General features: G+C 44.6%; 1 protein-coding gene across 3 annotated transcripts in view; it reads left to right on the top strand.

The window, feature by feature from the left end:
- Positions 1-17187, top strand: part of whrna (whirlin a) — a 75787-nt gene that overhangs the window by 42485 nt on the left and 16115 nt on the right. For 2 of the 3 annotated variants that reach the window (XM_069514003.1, XM_069514001.1), the window contains exons 4-5: positions 10985-11268; positions 13138-13174. In XM_069514003.1, coding sequence (XP_069370104.1) covers positions 10985-11268; positions 13138-13174 — 321 coding nt within the window. The remainder of the gene's footprint in view (positions 1-10984; positions 11269-13137; positions 13175-17187) is intronic. The other variant, XM_069514002.1, reaches the window with a different exon arrangement.

The raw sequence follows: 17187 nt of genomic DNA, 5'->3' as shown, positions 1-17187 counted from the left end.
AATCGGTTTCATTTAAGAAAAGCCAAAAGAGAAAAGGTCGTGCAGTCGCCACGCGGAGATAATCAAGACGAGAGGCGAGAGATTTGTGGCGAACTCGGATCCAAACTCACACGTCTGAACTTGCGTGTACACTGAAGAAGACAAACCCACACACGTCGGTGGGGAAGTGTTTTCAATTTGCACAGAGGTGATTCTCATCCTCTCTTATAATAAAGTAATCCTGCTGAAAGCGCACAAAGCAAATTGGGACAAAGAAAACACTTGGCGAGCAACAAGGTGTGTGTGTGTGTGTGTGTGTGTGTGCATGTGTGTGTTTCTCTATTACACCCTCTAAATATTTTCGTTCAGCTGTCTCGATAATAAAGAAGCATTACTGCAACATAATGAACTTTAACAACACTTCTCACTTTGCTGACAAAGTGAAAGTTAAGATCTGAGGATTACAAACGTCGACGCTGTATTTTTGGCTCAACACCGAACAGGGAACTGAAATTCAGCTGCAAGATCATTTCTTCTTCTTCAGAAGATAAAAAACTCAGACTTCAGGGATTGATCTCATCCCTCTGATATGTTAGAAGTAGTATCGCACCTCTGTTACATCCAAATTAACTGGTAAACACAGGTTGCGGCCATTTCCAGCCAATAGAAAATATAAATGTGTTCAGCAGAAGAGAACAAAAATCTCTGCACTGGATTTGTTTGAGGTTTCACGTCAAATAGCCGCCGATGAGAAGATTTCGATTAATGTAAAAATATAAATAATTATTATTTGTGTCCCTCGAGGGAAACGTTTCTCATCCTGCTGCTGCTGCTGAAGGAAACATGAAAAACAGGATGTGTCGAACTCAGACAGAATATTTAAAATCCAAGAGAACAAACCACATGAATATTGAACACACAGTTTACCTGCCATGGTTCGGATCCGTACAACATGAAAGACTTTTCATGAACGTCAGTTTGTTTGAAGGTAAAATTAGATCAGTTAATACAACAAACTCTTTTAAAAGTGTCGATGAAACAAAACAGGGAACATTTACATTGCAGATGAAAACTCCAGCGGCCAGGAAGGAATCGAACCCGTTAATCATTTAACGTTAATATATAAAGACATACATACAGCAGTACATATACTGCTCTCCAACAATGTATTTCTCGTGCATAGTACACACTGTACACTGTATTATACACATGCATGGAGGAGAATATCCACACACACACTGCTGAGTGTTTGTGTAGCCGCCCGCCCCAAGGACAGATATTAGCAACTAGCTCACATTAAGTGGAAATAGCTTACAAACCGATGTGAGAGGCATTTTATTCCACTGCTTCAGCGTTTGAATCCGTCCTTGTTAAATAAATAATTCATACGCACATTTTCACACCATAGAAACCGAGATAAAGGCTCCGTCACCCGGGCTGCAGGTCCGCTGCCTCCACGCTTCTGCCGTGTGAAGTGTAAATAGGCATTTATTCCGACTTGTCATAGACGTACGAGCGCGTGGCGTCGCCAGCAGAACGACCCCCGCTGTGCTGGCAGAAGACAGGAGTCAGTTCCTCGCTCGGAATAAACCTGAGATTTAAAAAACAAAAGTTAGCGACCACACAGAAAAGTGCGGTTACCTCCCCGAGGCTCGTTGATCAGAGGCCTGGTGACGGGCAGCTGTGCCTCCTCATTTTTCCAAATTGCCAGGGACCATCGAGGAGTAAACAACAACTGCTGCTCTTCACATAAACCCAACGCCAGCCGGCCCACTCTGCAGTTTACTCACCTCTCCATCTTGTTGTACCTGCTCCATTTTGCACTTAGCAGAACGTTTAACTTTAATTGCTTTGATTTCGAGTTTAAAAAAAATAATGTCCTCAACAGTCCGAACGTGTGCACGGCGTCCCCAAGCTTGTGGATTCAGACAAAACGGCAACGGAGCAGTGTTTTTTTTCGGAGCTTCTCCCAAACCTGTCATCCCCGCGGACGACTGTAATCAGCCGTTCTCCTAACTCATAATTATGATTGTACTATAATTCAGCGCAATCGTTTCTGAGGCGATGTGTCGTCCAACAAAATGTGATATCGTAACGGGCCTACCATTATGCTTTTCTCCAAGTTAGAGGTTTCCTTGCACAGTTACACAAAACAGATCAAACTGAAACAAGACCTTGTGAACTGGAATCAATTCAACAGTAATTCATCGTGGCCTTCGAAGGATGGTATAAAGATATAAATGATTGATGGAAAAAAGGTTCCCCACCTCCGTGTTACAGGCTCCAGACGTGTGTTACTGCACCCACTGTGCATCCTCTCTGCTCCGCACACACTCTGATGTTGTCTCACATTAGGAGTGAAGATAAGGGCGCGGGCACAAACACGGCCCGACTGTTTCCCCGTGACGTGGCTCCCGCCGGGCTCCCTCTCCACATTATCAATCGCCCCACTGAGCCAAACTGTCCTAATTGTATCTGCTGGCACCGACCACAAAGTCACGGCAGCCGCTCGGTCGCACCAACGGCACAGAGGACGAACGGGGAAATGGCTCCCAGGTTTTTGAGTAGTTGCCGTTTATAGATGCAAACTGCACATTTTGCCAGATTGAGAAGTCGGTAACTGTTCTCTGATGGTCGTGTTTGCCAAAACAGCAACACACACACACACACACACACAGAAATATGCAACAACACAAAAGGAACAAATGCTCCATGTTTTCTCATTTCAATACATGTGTTCATTTTATTGTCAAGCTTATGTTGGGGATCTGACCACGCTCATGACAAAATGATTGATATTCTAAACGCCTTCACTTCTCTGGAGCGATTACAAACGTTACAGATCATTTACCACTGCTGTCGAGTTTGCGCTCGTCTCAGCCTCGTGCTCGCAGATCCGCGGTTGCTCCCTCGTGAGTATAGTTTTGCGCTCGCGGATATTTATTCTTTCTGGAGTGTGTTTTTTCCCGTGCATACATTAAGCGATTGAACAAACACCGTGCAGAACTAGCATGTGGATTTGAACAGCACATCTCGACACGAGACAGACGAACAAGCGGTTCGGCAGAAACAACAAGTTACAGCGAGAGAAAATATTTGATTCAACAGAAGTCAAACAGAAAAAGTGGAGTTTTAAAAAAGAGGTGAGCGTTGAATGTGCAGTTCTGTGGAAGTTTGTTCCAGATGAGTGAAGCGTAAGGACTGAACTCGGGTTTCTCAGAACCAGGCCCAGCCGACCCGAGGCCGGGATGGATCACATCGTAGCAGCTGAGAAGTCTTTGACATGAGATCTGAGACCTGGACTGATGTGACGCACGGTCTCAGGGGTCTGAGCCGGCAGCTGCCTGATCGATTTCTTCACCTGTAAACACACCATAACGAAGCAGCGAGACAAAATCCGGCCGAGACGTTTAGTCCTTTAATCCTCGATATGTTCCGAAGGTGACAGACGGATGATTCCATCTAAATGTGGCTGTTAAACTTAAATCCATGACTGCAGAGATTTCTAGGTTTGTGGGGTTTTTTTTTTTACTTTATCGACTGACGCTGAGTGCTGACTTTTGATCCCTGAAAAATAAATAGTGAACAGATAGCACAGGCTGTGTGGGTGAATCATCCAGAGGCTCCGACAGAGATCAGCTAACACATCATGTGGAATTTATTCTTTATACAAACGCTTTTAAAAACCGTCGAGCAGACGTCAACAATCATTTTTGTTCGCTGTCGTCTGACATCAGCATTTACCTTGAGTGAAAATGTTCTGTTTTATTTTTTCCTGGAAAGTTTTTACACTTTTACATTTTATTTTACACAATTATAAGTTTATAGACGGACTTCAAAGTGAAATCAAAATGCTCCTCTGATCAGAAAATAGTCATTTGCCAGACGTATAAACTTTTCTAGAATTTCAGAGCAGATATTAAGCACCTCCTCCAGATCTCTGCAAACATCTCCAGTGTAGTGGATTTGTTTTCATGAGCCACCACCCTCCGTTCACACCTGCAGGAACTCGGAGTTAAACCCCGATGACAAGCGGCAGAAAGAGTTCCCGCTGCTCTCATGCACACGTTCGAACTCCTCGCACACGTCTTGGCTGCGGGCCGCTCCGTACGGGGGGCGGAGAGACGGTTCTCTGCAGTGTGGACGTGTGAGGTCATTAGTATTCTCAGACACACTCGGATTTTACTCAACGCGTCTCGCTTCGGTGCACGTCACCGCTGTCAGAGTTGCATCATTAAGATGTTCCTCTTGCTCCGCTGATCGACTTGTTTTAAGAGACGAGCTGAAGTTTCCCAAAGTCATTTACAAGTGTTCTGTGGGTGTTTTATTCCGCTGGATGTACAAATATGAAACAGACTTACTATCAATATTTGAATGCTATAAAATCTAAGTAAATATTTGTTTTGGGAATATAAGTCGATCATTTTCTTAAAAGTCTTCTAAATGTATATATATTATATATATTATATGGACGTGAAGGTTGATACGCTGGAATAAATCAAAGTAAAATATACAATATAAACACGAGAAACTATAAAAGATAGAAATATGTAGAATGTGAACCAAACAGAAACATTCAAACAGTATTGAACATTTATAATATTGATTTTACGTGTCATTAAATAGATTTTACGTCACCATTGTTTAAATTAAGAGTTAAACGTGGACTGAACACACAGAATTTCTCTGCCACCCAAACTTTTCCTAATTTTGGTTTTGCTCAAACAGGAAGACTTTATATATTAAAGTTGCATGACACCAGATTACCAGAGACACTCGCTCTGCCTTTTCACACATTTCTGCATATTTCATATATTAGAAGTTGCACATTCATAAAAGTTCAGAGGATATGACAGGAATTCAGACGTGGTTGCAATTATCTGCTTTTCTGGGTCGTTTCTGTCAGTAGGAAAAATGCGGTGACCTTTCTAGTAGAGCATCACACGCACAAGATCATGGCCGTGAATCAGTGCACCAGAAAAAACAATGGATATCAGCCGCCTCTCCCTCTCTCTCGCCGCGTCGCGCTCTGAGCATGAACTGAAACCGAAGCTCTGTTGTCCGTTTCATTCGGATGTGAAATATTTAACGTCAAAAAATGCAGCATGATTAACGTGAGTGAATTTTTAAGGAAGTGCTAGTGGATCGGATGATGGCCGGTGATGAATAGCTGCAGAGGAGCCTGGGAGAGGAGAGGAGAGGAGAGGAGAGGGAATATAATTAGAGGAAAGAAAAATCTGTGGATTGAGGGTGAGGGCGAGGGAACGACAGAGGAGGAGAGAGGGCAGGGGAGAAGGACGGGACGGAGATAGCAGCACGTTTAATGGAAGGTGCTCCACCACTACAATAGCGAATCAAGAAATGACTTGTTAAAAGAGATAATAACAGACAAAGCACAGGGAGGTAAAGGAGCCAATTAAAGTTTAATAACTTGAAAAGCAGGATGAATGTGTTGTCACGGACTTTGGCACGCGTTCACCCACGACCTCAAAGTCCGTGACAACCTCCGTCCCGTTTGAGAAGGCGGAGGAACGAGGGTTTGGACGGATGCGTGCACGTCGATATCTAATCTCTCCGCCGCCGAGGGACAGAAGGAGGAAATGTCAGGAGGACTGAAGTATGAGAGGCAGGGAGAGGAAGACGGGGCCCACACACTGGGTCTCACTTCTTTGTCCCGGATGATAGAGCGGCTCTAAACACTGCTGTGATGTGAGATGTGGTTTGATCACTGGAGAGGGAGTCACGGCCGGTTGCACACCTCTGACCACAGTGTCGTTTACTCCCACTGTGCAGGAGATGCTTTTAAAAAAAAAATGTTTATAAGAAAGAAGATCCGGCACTGAAGGGGCGATCTGAGGGATCAAAGGATCAAACTGAGCTCTGGGTCAAAGGTTTTGACTCATGTAGGTTTGCACTGAAGCGTTTTTTTTAAAAGAGCGTCGTATCTTCACCTCTGCGAAGGAAGTTAGTCTTGTTTTTGAGCAGGATTACGCAAAAACTACAGATTTCCACCAAACAAAGGGGCGGAATCGTGGTTCATACCTTTTCCCAGATTTCCTCAGGATTTCCCTGCATCGATTTCAGGATATTTAGTTTTTAGCACCAACGCACAGAAAATCTGGACGCTAATTCACTGCACATTTATAGAAGGTGTCCTCCAAACAACCACGCGTCTGTGTGGCATATGTAGGGCTCTGATATGCATGAGCTGTGTTTTTTATTTTTTTTGCTTACTACATTTCATCGAGAGAGATTTAACTTCCCGAACTTTACAGACTTCGTTCAGATCGTGCTCCATGTGAATTTACAACAATATGTGAAGTCGTCTCTGAAGCGTAAATACATCCAGATACGGACGGAGACAGACCTGTCCAAGGAAAAGGAATCTTGTGGGAGGAACCAGAAAAATCTGCTCCATTGTTCTCGATGAGCTTCAGGAGTCATCGGTCAGGAGCTGCCACTTCATCGCTCCACATCCTCCTCACCGGCGCTCGGCCCTGAGCTGTCTGACCCACACTGTTCATCACGCTGATAACGTCACAGGAGGCTCAAGTTAGACCATTCAGAGGGAGCGTAATGGCCTGTCCGCTCATCTCCTCCCGTCTGCTGTCACCGCTCTGCAGCGCTTCACACAGATGTCACAGCAACACGGGGCGGCGCTCGGAAAGTGTTGGAAATCCGTCCGGCGTCCGAGTGGCGGAGGTCACACGAATCTGCAGAGTTATTTATGATTGACAGAGTTGAATCTGGTGCCACTTACACATTCAATGTTTAATATTGAACTTTTGGAGAAAAGTTGGCTCCAGGACGGACGGATGTTATCGTCACCACCTGCAGAAGAACGTCCCAGAATGTCACTTGGATTTGTGTGATTGTTTTCACTCCATGAAGAATCAGTGTGTTTGTTATGCACAGAACTTCGTGCACAGATTTACAACAGTGGTCATGTTGACTTTACAATAATGCAGGTGCCATAAATGACTTCGGTATAGAGGGAGGCATTGTTGAGCAGCTGTCAGAGTCTCTGTGTTGCTGCGATCGCACCCAGGACGAGAGCTGGACGGAGCCAGACTCGATGTTCAGGGGCAATTAGAAGAAGACGACAGACACGATTCATCACATCCCACTTTGCCAAGAGATGCTCTACAATTTGCATTTAATCTGTCAACAAACGGAAACGAATCCTTTTATTTTCAGGATTATTTGTGAGGCAGCTCAGGAAAGAGGGAATCATCGTTAGTGGTTGTTCCCTTTTTTTTTTAACTTAATCTTTTTAGTTTGTAACTTATATTCCAGAGTTAATTAGTTTGTTATTGTCGTAATGTGGCTCAAGCTGCTTGATGAGAGAAGGTTAAGTGTCTCAGTCTCCGAACATTTGTCTGAAATGAATTGTGACTTAGTGAGTTTCTAATTGAGTGAATGAGTGTGAGTGTGAGGCGTGTGACTGCGGTCAGTCCCACTTCTCTCTGCCGCCTCCCCGCGTCATCAGCGGCATTGATTAGAGCTTTAATCATAGGCGTCACTGCCACCGGTTGTCAGCTAATTGCCCAGAATGCAGCGCTCCGACGGCGCCTCTGGTGCAGAGCAGAGACTGATCATGAAAAATGAAGTGCTTGGGACTCAGGACAGGGCCCGTCTCCTCTCAAATAGAGATATAATGAGGGAGAGGAGGAGGAGGAGGAGGAGGATGGTAGAGGCGATGACTGCAGGAGATGCAGCAGCACCTTTTCTTCTCGGCCCCTAAAAATATGCAAGAAAATACCACAAATAAGTTGTGAGGGAGTTCATGTTCTGGAATATTGAGCGATCTGTCCGGAGCGATTAGAATAACAAAGAAAGCTGGAATTAATCTTCCTCAGCATTTCTCTCTTTGCTTCCTCTGTAATTAATAGTCGGGTCTTGAATGGGTCTTACAGGGTCATAAAACTTAATCAGGGTGTAATTAGAGTCAGAATCGAAGCTCCATTCATTTGTCAAATGCAACAGGTACAACAATAACCCGACTCCATTAAATTCTCCGGAAACACGGGGGTTGCAAATACATCATAGCAAATACAGCACGAATGCACCAGCCGATTTCTCCTCTTGAAATCCTCCCGTTCCTCTGCACAGTACTTGAAGTACGTTTCTCTAGAAATGTATTTTTCTTCCAGTCTTTATTTTGTATTTTTATATTTCCTTTTCGTGTTTTCTCTTGTCAACGCCTCATTTGAGTATTTGCTGCTGGTAAACAAGTTCCCGACACGGGATCAATAAAGTTTTTATCTTATTTATGAACAGTAAGTCAGTCCGTCGGTTTCCATCCATATATTTTTATCCACATCTTCAATTAGTGCATTAAAAAACCACCATACACATTAATGTTAGGGTATCTGCTCCTTCTTCCAATGTTGCCTATCATCCCGCTCTCTGTCACCATAGCAACTAATGCATATTTCCCCCCCCCCGCAGACGTTTTGACTGAAAAAGGAAACGGCTCTTTTCAAATAAAGTGTTCCACTTAGACACGTGAGTGTCACAGCGAGCCAGCGCACACAATACCAGTGTTATACACGTGTGTGACGTCTGTAGTAAAAAAAAAAAAAAAAACCTATAACAACACTACAGGACACACGACACGAGGACGACAGAGGCCACTTGATTTTTTTTAATGAATGTATTTATTGGAGCAATAATCCAACACAAATATCTCAGGTACCTGTGTCCATATTCCCAGTTTGGGAGGTTTCCCACATCTTTAAAGCTCAGTGGCATCGGACGGGGAACGTCAGTGAGCTGATATCCTCAGATTCTCTGTGGGGTTGAAGTCGCAGCTTTTCATCGGGCTGTTAAAAGATGTATAGAGATTCATCCCCAGGCCACGCCAGCATTTTCTTGGCTGCACATTTAAAGGTGAACGCTCAGTCTGAGGATGTGAGCAGCCAAGTGTCAGACGCACATAAAACACATTTCCAGTCACTTTTTATAACCGTGTCTCTGTAGCTGTAACCTGGATTTTCAGATATCTGGATTTTTACGTTGAATTAGATGAAACACTTCCTTTAAGGCTGCTGGTCGTTTAGTGTCGCGCCCAAGTTGTAAGTCACTTTGCATAAAAGTTATCAGAGAAACCAGCTCGAACCCTCCTGACCTCTCGTGTCAGAGAAACGATCATTAACAACGTGAATGAAGATCGGTGATCGGGAGGTGAAGGATCAACTACTACTACATTGAAGCTGAAGCTTGGCTTCAATAAAACTCCTGCGTGTTTACAATGAAATTAAATATTAATACATTTCAGAAATGTTGAGTTTGAATTGTTAGTTTTGACGACAAGGCATCAAACCATCGTACGACAGCAGCAGCAGCAGCAATCGTCTGTTTTCTTTTGTGTTCACTTCACAACCTTGTGAGCTGAACCGAGCTGAGCTCACACTGAACTGAGCTTCAAGGTTATCAGACGCTCTAAAACCAGAAGAACCAGAGTACTGACTCTGTCTTGTAACGAAACCAGCTGGAACAAACAGCTTGTAATCTGTCTCTCATCCCCGAGGATTCAGCTCGTCCTGACAGCACCAACAAGAAGTGTTTACCGCTGTGATCGCCCTCGCCGTGCTGGAGCTTGTTAGCGTTGATTGATTGACTGCAGCTTTGATAATGTGTCCCTTATACGCGATTTGAATGGCCCCGCTAATTATTATCGCTCGCTGAGCCGCTGTAGGGGCTCGCACAGGTGCAGCCGAGCATCAGCAGTGACGGATCTGAGGCGGAGTCGCCCCCACGTCGCTGGAAAACACCCAAGGAAAAGAAACGAGTCGGGTTCTGAGCGTCTCTAACGTCTGATTTGAATTGGCTGCTGCTCAGAGGGAGCATTGAAGGGACTGTCAGGTTTGCTTCTTCACCACTTCAAAGAGAAATAATACAAAAAAAAAAAAAAAGGAGGAAGTGACATTTAGGGACTTTTGTACAAAGCTAAACGCTACAGGAAGTGTAAATGCCAGACGAACGAATTCATCACATCAGCGAGTGTGTGCTGCTGAGTTGTTGGTCGGTTACACCAGAGAAGTTCATAGTGTCAGTGTGAGGCGATGATGGGACCAAACTACCTGACAAACTCTCTACCCAGAAGATTTATTTACACTTTTCAATGTAAAAGAGCTTTTTTGTATCGTTGAAGAATTATTTGCACTTATATATGTTAGCGTGAGTAAACTACGATGAGTTGATCGTCTTCCTGTTCCGGCCTATTTTACAATTAAGGCCGTGCATGACGTGTTTTCCAAACCTGCAGATGGACGGATGGACAAATGGATGGATGGTTGGATAGACGGACACTTGTTCTTGTTAGAAAGATAAATGGACGGGTGGTTAGATGAAAGGATGATTACACAGACAGATAGATGGATAGATGGTTAGAGAGATGATGAATGGATAAGATAAACAGATTTTTGTAATTAAGGGATTGATGATGGACGCAAGGATGGACAGACAGATAGATAGAAAGACAAATAGATTCTGGAATTAATTATTGGATGGATGGACTGACAGATAGCTGGATAGATAAATATATAGATAGATGGATAGATAGATGATAGGTTAAAGTCGTAACAGATCAAATGAAGACGCATGTTTCAGGCTGCGTCTGTGTTTCAGCTTCGTGATGATGAGGGTCTGTGACTCTCCTCAGAGAGCTGACCTCGTCCAAGGTGGGATTTAGTATGGATATAGTCATTACACTCCCTCCGCCGCTGCCTCCAGGCTCAGCCCCTCCACAGAATGAAATTACATATAAATGCGTTTTCAATTACATATTAAACAGTTCGGGTCTTGAACCTGTCAAGGAGCAGAGGAGACTTTAATCTTTGTGTAATTATTTCTGTTCATGTCTCGCCCGTGAGAGACACAACTTTTAACCAGACGCCTGCTGCCTTTCTGTCGTGCTCTGATCCCTGATCGTCTTTATACACCTCCATCTGTCACATTTCCTTTCTCTAACCCTCGATCTACGAACCCGTGCATGCGACAGTCTCTTCCTGCTCCACCCTCGGCGCCTTGCTCAGCCCCGCCCGCCATGCCTTTCTGTTCCCTCCCCTCCCTGCAGGTGGGCGACCAGATCCTGGAGGTGAACGGCCGCAGCTTCCTGAGCATCCCGCACGACGAGGCCGTCAGGGTCCTGAAGTCTTCGCGGCACCTGATGATGACGGTGAAGGACGTGGGACGTCTGCCGCACGCCAGGACGGTGGTGGGGGAGACCAAGTGGATCGCCAGCTCGCAGATCGGGGAGAGTTCGGCCAACAGCAGCGTCGCAGGGTGAGTTTCATTTGGCCCAAAAAAATATCCACCGAGTCTGGAAACCCCAAATTTCTACTGTTCGCTCGTGGCTGAACGATATGGACAAAAATTCAACTATCAATCGATATTGGAAATTCTCTCAAACAAATTTAACAAAATGGAAGGAACGGTAGTTTCAATAATGAAAACTGGCACAAAAGTTCGGTGGCCGACATGTTTTACTCAAGTGTGTTGTGGTTTTCGTCATCGCGCAGCCTTTGCAGTGTGTGTGTTCTGCAGATGCTCTTGTGTGAGACGTCTCCGCCGCTCTACCAAAGAGAAGCTTGAGACTTTAGTGCAGCCGGAAAAAAAAAAAGATTTCACAGAGATAATAAAGCGAGTTCCCAGAACAACATCGTCTCCCTCGCAGAGCGAAGTCGACGCCACAGTCTTTAACCAGCTTATGTGATCAGATGTGAAGATGTGATCCCCCAACAACCAACTCATTTTCTCATCAGCTCAAAAACACCCAGCGGAACAAACCGACGAGTCAGAGCCTGTAAACCTTCTCTAAACCAAACGAGGCTTTGGAACGTATTCAACATTTACATCAACAATTGCGTTCGTCACGTTATTATCGTGTTTCCTGCAGAGACGGACGGTTGTGTAGTAATTTACGGGACAGAGGAAAAACTGGAACATGCACCACAAATACACATTTTCTGTTTTCAGCTTGTGTCTTTTTAGCCTGTAACACAAAGTTAAAACATTTCATGCATTTCATTATAATAACTTTTTTTTTGCGCAAGAACTTAACTTAACTTTAAGCAGTATTTAATTCAGCACAGTGGCAACTATCTGACAGCACAGAGCGGCACGGAGACATTTTAATATTCACCAAGAAAAGAGAATTAGCAGCTGAGATGCTCTAAAAAGTCAACAGGGCTAATTGGGATTGAATCCCTGAACAGGTCTGCATGCTGAGTTCAATGCACCGCTGCAGGTGGAACTGCAGTGTGTTCAGACTCTGGTTTAATTATATATTTTTTTTATTATTTGTGGCCCCTGAAGGCAACACTCTGACTTGTAGCATTTACTGGATGGATTTGGATTTAGCGCTTATTACTTTTCGGGTGTAAATTCATCCGGTGGAGTCATTTCACTCAGGCCGGAATATAAAGCCGGGAGAAAAGAAATGAAGCACATTTTTAAAGACCTCGTTATTCACTGAGTGTGTGTTGGTGTAAGTCAGCATCAGGCATTTCGATGTCCGAACTTTAAATTAATTTAAAAGCCTCGCTGGAAGAAATGCACAAGAAGATCTCAAATATGAATAATTTGTGGTGTATGAGTGGATGTAAGTGCAAAGTCTAATTCAATCTCAACCTCCTACCTTCAACTGTAAAACTGGACGTCACAGGTCAGATGCAGGTCATGCATCTGACCAAGCTGGTTGTTTTTTCACATGTGAATGCAGCAGGAGATTCTGTGGCTCAGACTCAGCAGAGAAGGAATCCCTGGAGCGATGAGGTTTGGAGGAGGTGCAGCAGGCAAAGGCAGGAGAAGTATAAATTCCACTGCAGAGGTCACGTGTCAGCCCTCATCAACAAAAGCTGTTGTGTCCTCTATGTGTGCGGCATCGCCTTTCATTCCTGGGTGTGTCGTGTGTTAGAAACGTCGCCAACGCACCCACTCGCTCGTAGACGTTCTGCTGTGTTCTCACTTAGGCTTTTTTTTACTGGGCAGGCAGGAGAAACTCCAGAGACAGTCCGGAGCCTCTCATTCGGACTTTTGCGTTCAAACATACATCCCAGTTCAGTTTGTGAAAGCAGCTGTAGACACACATGTTGTTCATGTACTGCTGGAGTTCTTAGATTTGACATTTTGACTTTTCTTTTGTCTCTGCAGCTTCTCGATCGACCAAGGAGCGTCTGCAGCAGGAAAGGTGAGATTTAAAACGACCAAAGTCACAATTAAAGTAACTCTGCTTGTTTAATTGTCAGCGGTCGTTGTCCCTGCCTTTGGTTGTGGTTGTGTTTCTGTTGTGGCTTTGTGTCGCGACATCTGATTTATCAGAGAGGTCACTGATCATTTGTTGGCTCCAGCTTTTTTAAATCTAAGAGTTGGCTGCTTTTCTCTGCTGAAGAAAAATCTGCACCGTGATTTTCCATCAGTGAACAATGTGCTGCCCAGCTGGTGCTGTGGTTTCAGTTGATCCTGACCGGACTGTCAACCTCTCAGATATGGTAATGACTCCGGGCGGCAGCAGAGGAAGCTGCTGCTGCAGTGATTTGAATTTTGGGAGTAACAACAGAGGTGCATCGGTTTGAATTGTTCTGATGGATCGTGTCATGTCTGCCGACCGCAGTGACCTCGTGTGGACAGAGATAATGAGAATGTATGAGCATGGATGTAGGGTTTTTAAAACGCACCACATCAGCTGTCACCAGACTGTGTGCACTTCCATTGTCTTTACCGTCAACTTTGACTGTGACTTTGAAGCAGGAGGGAGCGTGTTGCAATGAGGAGACAAGAGGAAGAGAGTTGGAAGAGACAGCAGCTGATGGCAGAGAGACAGGGGAGGGGAGTGTGATGGGAGGAAGGTGAAAGGGAGAGCTCGCACTGTAAAGGAGATCAGTGTGAATGAAGATGTGAGTGGGAGGCACTTTAAAAAGAAGGGAACACACATTTCTTCCAGAGCCAACGAGGGTTTGAAAGTAATTTATAGACGTAGTTTTAAACCTGTTGGTCATATAGCGCGACCACCGGTGTGCTGTGATTACCTGCCCTTTTTGTTCCAAGGTGCCCTTTTCAGACGGAAAACTAAGATGGATTACGTTGGGGGGGGGGGGGGGGGGGGGGGGGGGGGCTCTTCTATCTAATCACAAGCTGTGAGATAACAAAGTAATTCTGCAGGAATAAACCCAACGTTAATAAATGTTGCAGAGTTCTTCACTGCAGGACCGTTGCCAAATCCATCCACTCACCAAACCAACTACTTTCTGTGCCAAACTTACGAAGGAGGTGATTCATCAGTGGGAAGGAAAGTTTAGGCAACTTCAACTCCTTGGTCAAGTGTGCCGGGAAACTTTTCTACCTTAAAATATCATCATCGAAATTAATTTGAAGGTTCACTGACTTGGAATAAGGAGAATGTTTCTTCCTTTAATCGGACTCTTCACCCCGAGTCTCTGTTCTCAGCTCGAGTCGCGTCATCGCTTCACATCCAGCTGCGTTTTTTTTGCTTTGTCTTTATTTGTAATCCAGCTGCTACTTGACGTCCATCCATCCGTCATCTATAAGGCCGATCCTTTAACGGTTGTAGGGGGACTGGAGCCACCCTGGATGTTTTGCCAGTATATTAATTGACCTAACCACAATCTGCACGTCTTTGGACCGAGGGAGGAAGCCTGAGAAAAGCCACGCAGACCCAGGCTGAAACTCCGACTCTGACAGAGCTGAGATTCAGTACTGCTTGAAGTGAAGGTGAAAAATATGTGGCGGCATAACGACACCATGCTTCTTCCACTTGACAGCAGGAACTCATTGCACGGCCGCACGAGGAAAAAAAGTAATTATATTTAACTTATAAAAAGCATTTGACTTGAAGATCAATGCTGCCGTTTTTCTGTTGAGGACAGACTTCATTAAATCCTCCCACTAATGCTCGCACTCCGGTACGAGCTGCGCCAGTCAAAGCTTTGCAGCTTCAACATCACACGCATGAAAAATGTCATCTGTGGATTTCTGCAGCACCTGCAGCGTTACACACTCTTTGGCTGCGTGCTACTCGTGTGTGAAGAGATGCATCTCTGCTCCGCAGCCACCGTTCAGCGTGGAGAATTTATGACCAGTTGGTCACCTTCGTCCTCTCCAGGGATTCACAGGAGACTCGCCTTCCAGTCCAGTCCCTTATCCAGTGTGTGGCCATAAATAATGGAAGTCGAGCTCTTTGTGATGAACTGTGAGCGGTGACACATTGCAACAGTTGAGCTGGGACTGTGGCCACAACTGGATTTAACTCTGAAAAGAAGCCAAAGACTGTAAAGAAGGTCAGAAATACTCGCCCCGCTGAAACTTCTCCCCTAAAAACATTGTTGTTGTATTCGTTTTAAATGTATGCAGACTCGGACCTGAAGCATTTTTATGGAAATTCTTTGTTTGTTCGGCTTTTCCACTTAATTCCACAGTTCAGTGTGAAATCGAGGTGACGTGACAAAGGTCCCAAGGTCCCAATCCTACCCTTTGATGTAGAAGTAGTAAGACTGGTGTGTGTCTACAAATGGAGCTGGCAAAAGAACCCAAAACTGCATTTAAACACTTTTTGCATTGCAGCCAAACACAATCGGCGGGAGTTTAAAAAGGACACCATGACGTTCCAGATTTCTGATTACTGCGGAGAAACACCTGTGTGCTTCCGCTCACGCTGACACAGTTTGTTTCTGTCCGGCAGAGGATCAATGACCTTTATGAGGCTCTGACACACGTTCACAGAGAATCCGTCATGAGCGTCAGAGCTTGTACTTCTACGGTTTTCTTTCTTCTCTGGTCTGATTTGTGAAAGTAATCCCAGGGGAGTTTGTTTTTTCAAATAAATTCTTATTCAGGAAAACAGACCACGAACCGCAGAGAGTCTCTGCAGAACGCCTGTCAGGCTTTTTGTTCAGTTTTTTATTGTCACATTCATAGAAATTTAATTAAACTATCTCAAAACTTGAACTTAACCACTGCATTTGCAGGAATCCTGCTGTTTAATTGATTCAATTCAAAAAGCTTTGATTGCTTCTGCGAGGAGGGTTTATATGTATCAGTCATTAACACTTTTAAAAAGAAATAATTCAAGTTGCATTTTTAATTAAAAAGTAAAGTTTTAACTCTGGGTTTGATTTCACCAGCTAGTTACAACACTTAGAAACAGAACAGACATAAAAACATCAAGGAAAAGGATAATTAAAGGCAATTATAAAATACTTTAGAGCCGTTAGCACTGTTGCATCTCAGCAGGAAGGTTCTTGGTTTGAATCCCTGTATCTGTGGCTCTCCCAGGTTGGGGTTGGATTAATTAGACTCTAAATGTGAGTGTTTGTTTGACCCTGTGATACTCCGCCTCTCGCCCAATGTCAGCTGGGATTGGCTCTGGCTCGCCCTACACCTCTCAAAGGATTAGCGGTACAGATGATGGATGGATGGATTGATAGAACACAGGGAAGGCGACATGCAATCTGGTTGGAGAAACCACACAGGGCGGAAAATAATTACAATTATTTACTGTCCTCTTCTCTCCATGTGTGGCAGCATCTATATCTGTAAACGCTCTTCCTCTACCTGCTCCCTCCATCCCTCAGGCTCATGCGGTGTTTTTGTTGGTGACTATTATTAAAGTGTCAGCCGAGTGATATCGTTGGAATCGTGCTGCGTGTCAAACGGACGGCGAACCCCCGTCCTACAAACTGACCTTGAAGTTCTCTGAAGCCTGTTGATGGTAGAACGCTCTGTATTTTCTCGTTATTCTCGGTTGTTAACGGCGTCTCCAGCCTGAACTCACTATTTTCTGACGAATGTAAAAACCACACCAGAAGGTAATTTTCAAACACTCAGTCAGAAATCTATCTTGAGGTTGTGGTTCAGTTTTTTTTGGTCACGTTACCATGGAGATACCACTGGCAATTAGATCCAATAGAACCGCCAAAGCCCGTGGACACCTACTCAAGTCTTTTTATAAAAAAGACGTAACCCTGGATGTTGTTGCAACCATCGACGCCAGAGCAGCAAGGTGGAGAAAATTCAGAAATGTGATCGTGCAACTGCAAAATGAACCAAGACATTTTAAGTATGATGCCGTCTGTGTGTGTGAGGGAGACGGTGAAAGAAAAGGAGAGCGAGGGGCATTAAGCTGGATAGATATGTAGCAGCAGGGCTTTAGGGCTCAACAGTGAGGGGGGGGGGGGGGGGGGATAA

The sequence above is a fragment of the Paralichthys olivaceus genome, chromosome 18 (genome assembly GCF_024713975.1).
Source record: "Paralichthys olivaceus isolate ysfri-2021 chromosome 18, ASM2471397v2, whole genome shotgun sequence".
NCBI lineage: Eukaryota > Metazoa > Chordata > Actinopteri > Pleuronectiformes > Paralichthyidae > Paralichthys > Paralichthys olivaceus.
This window is presented reverse-complemented; position numbering and strand designations above follow the sequence as displayed.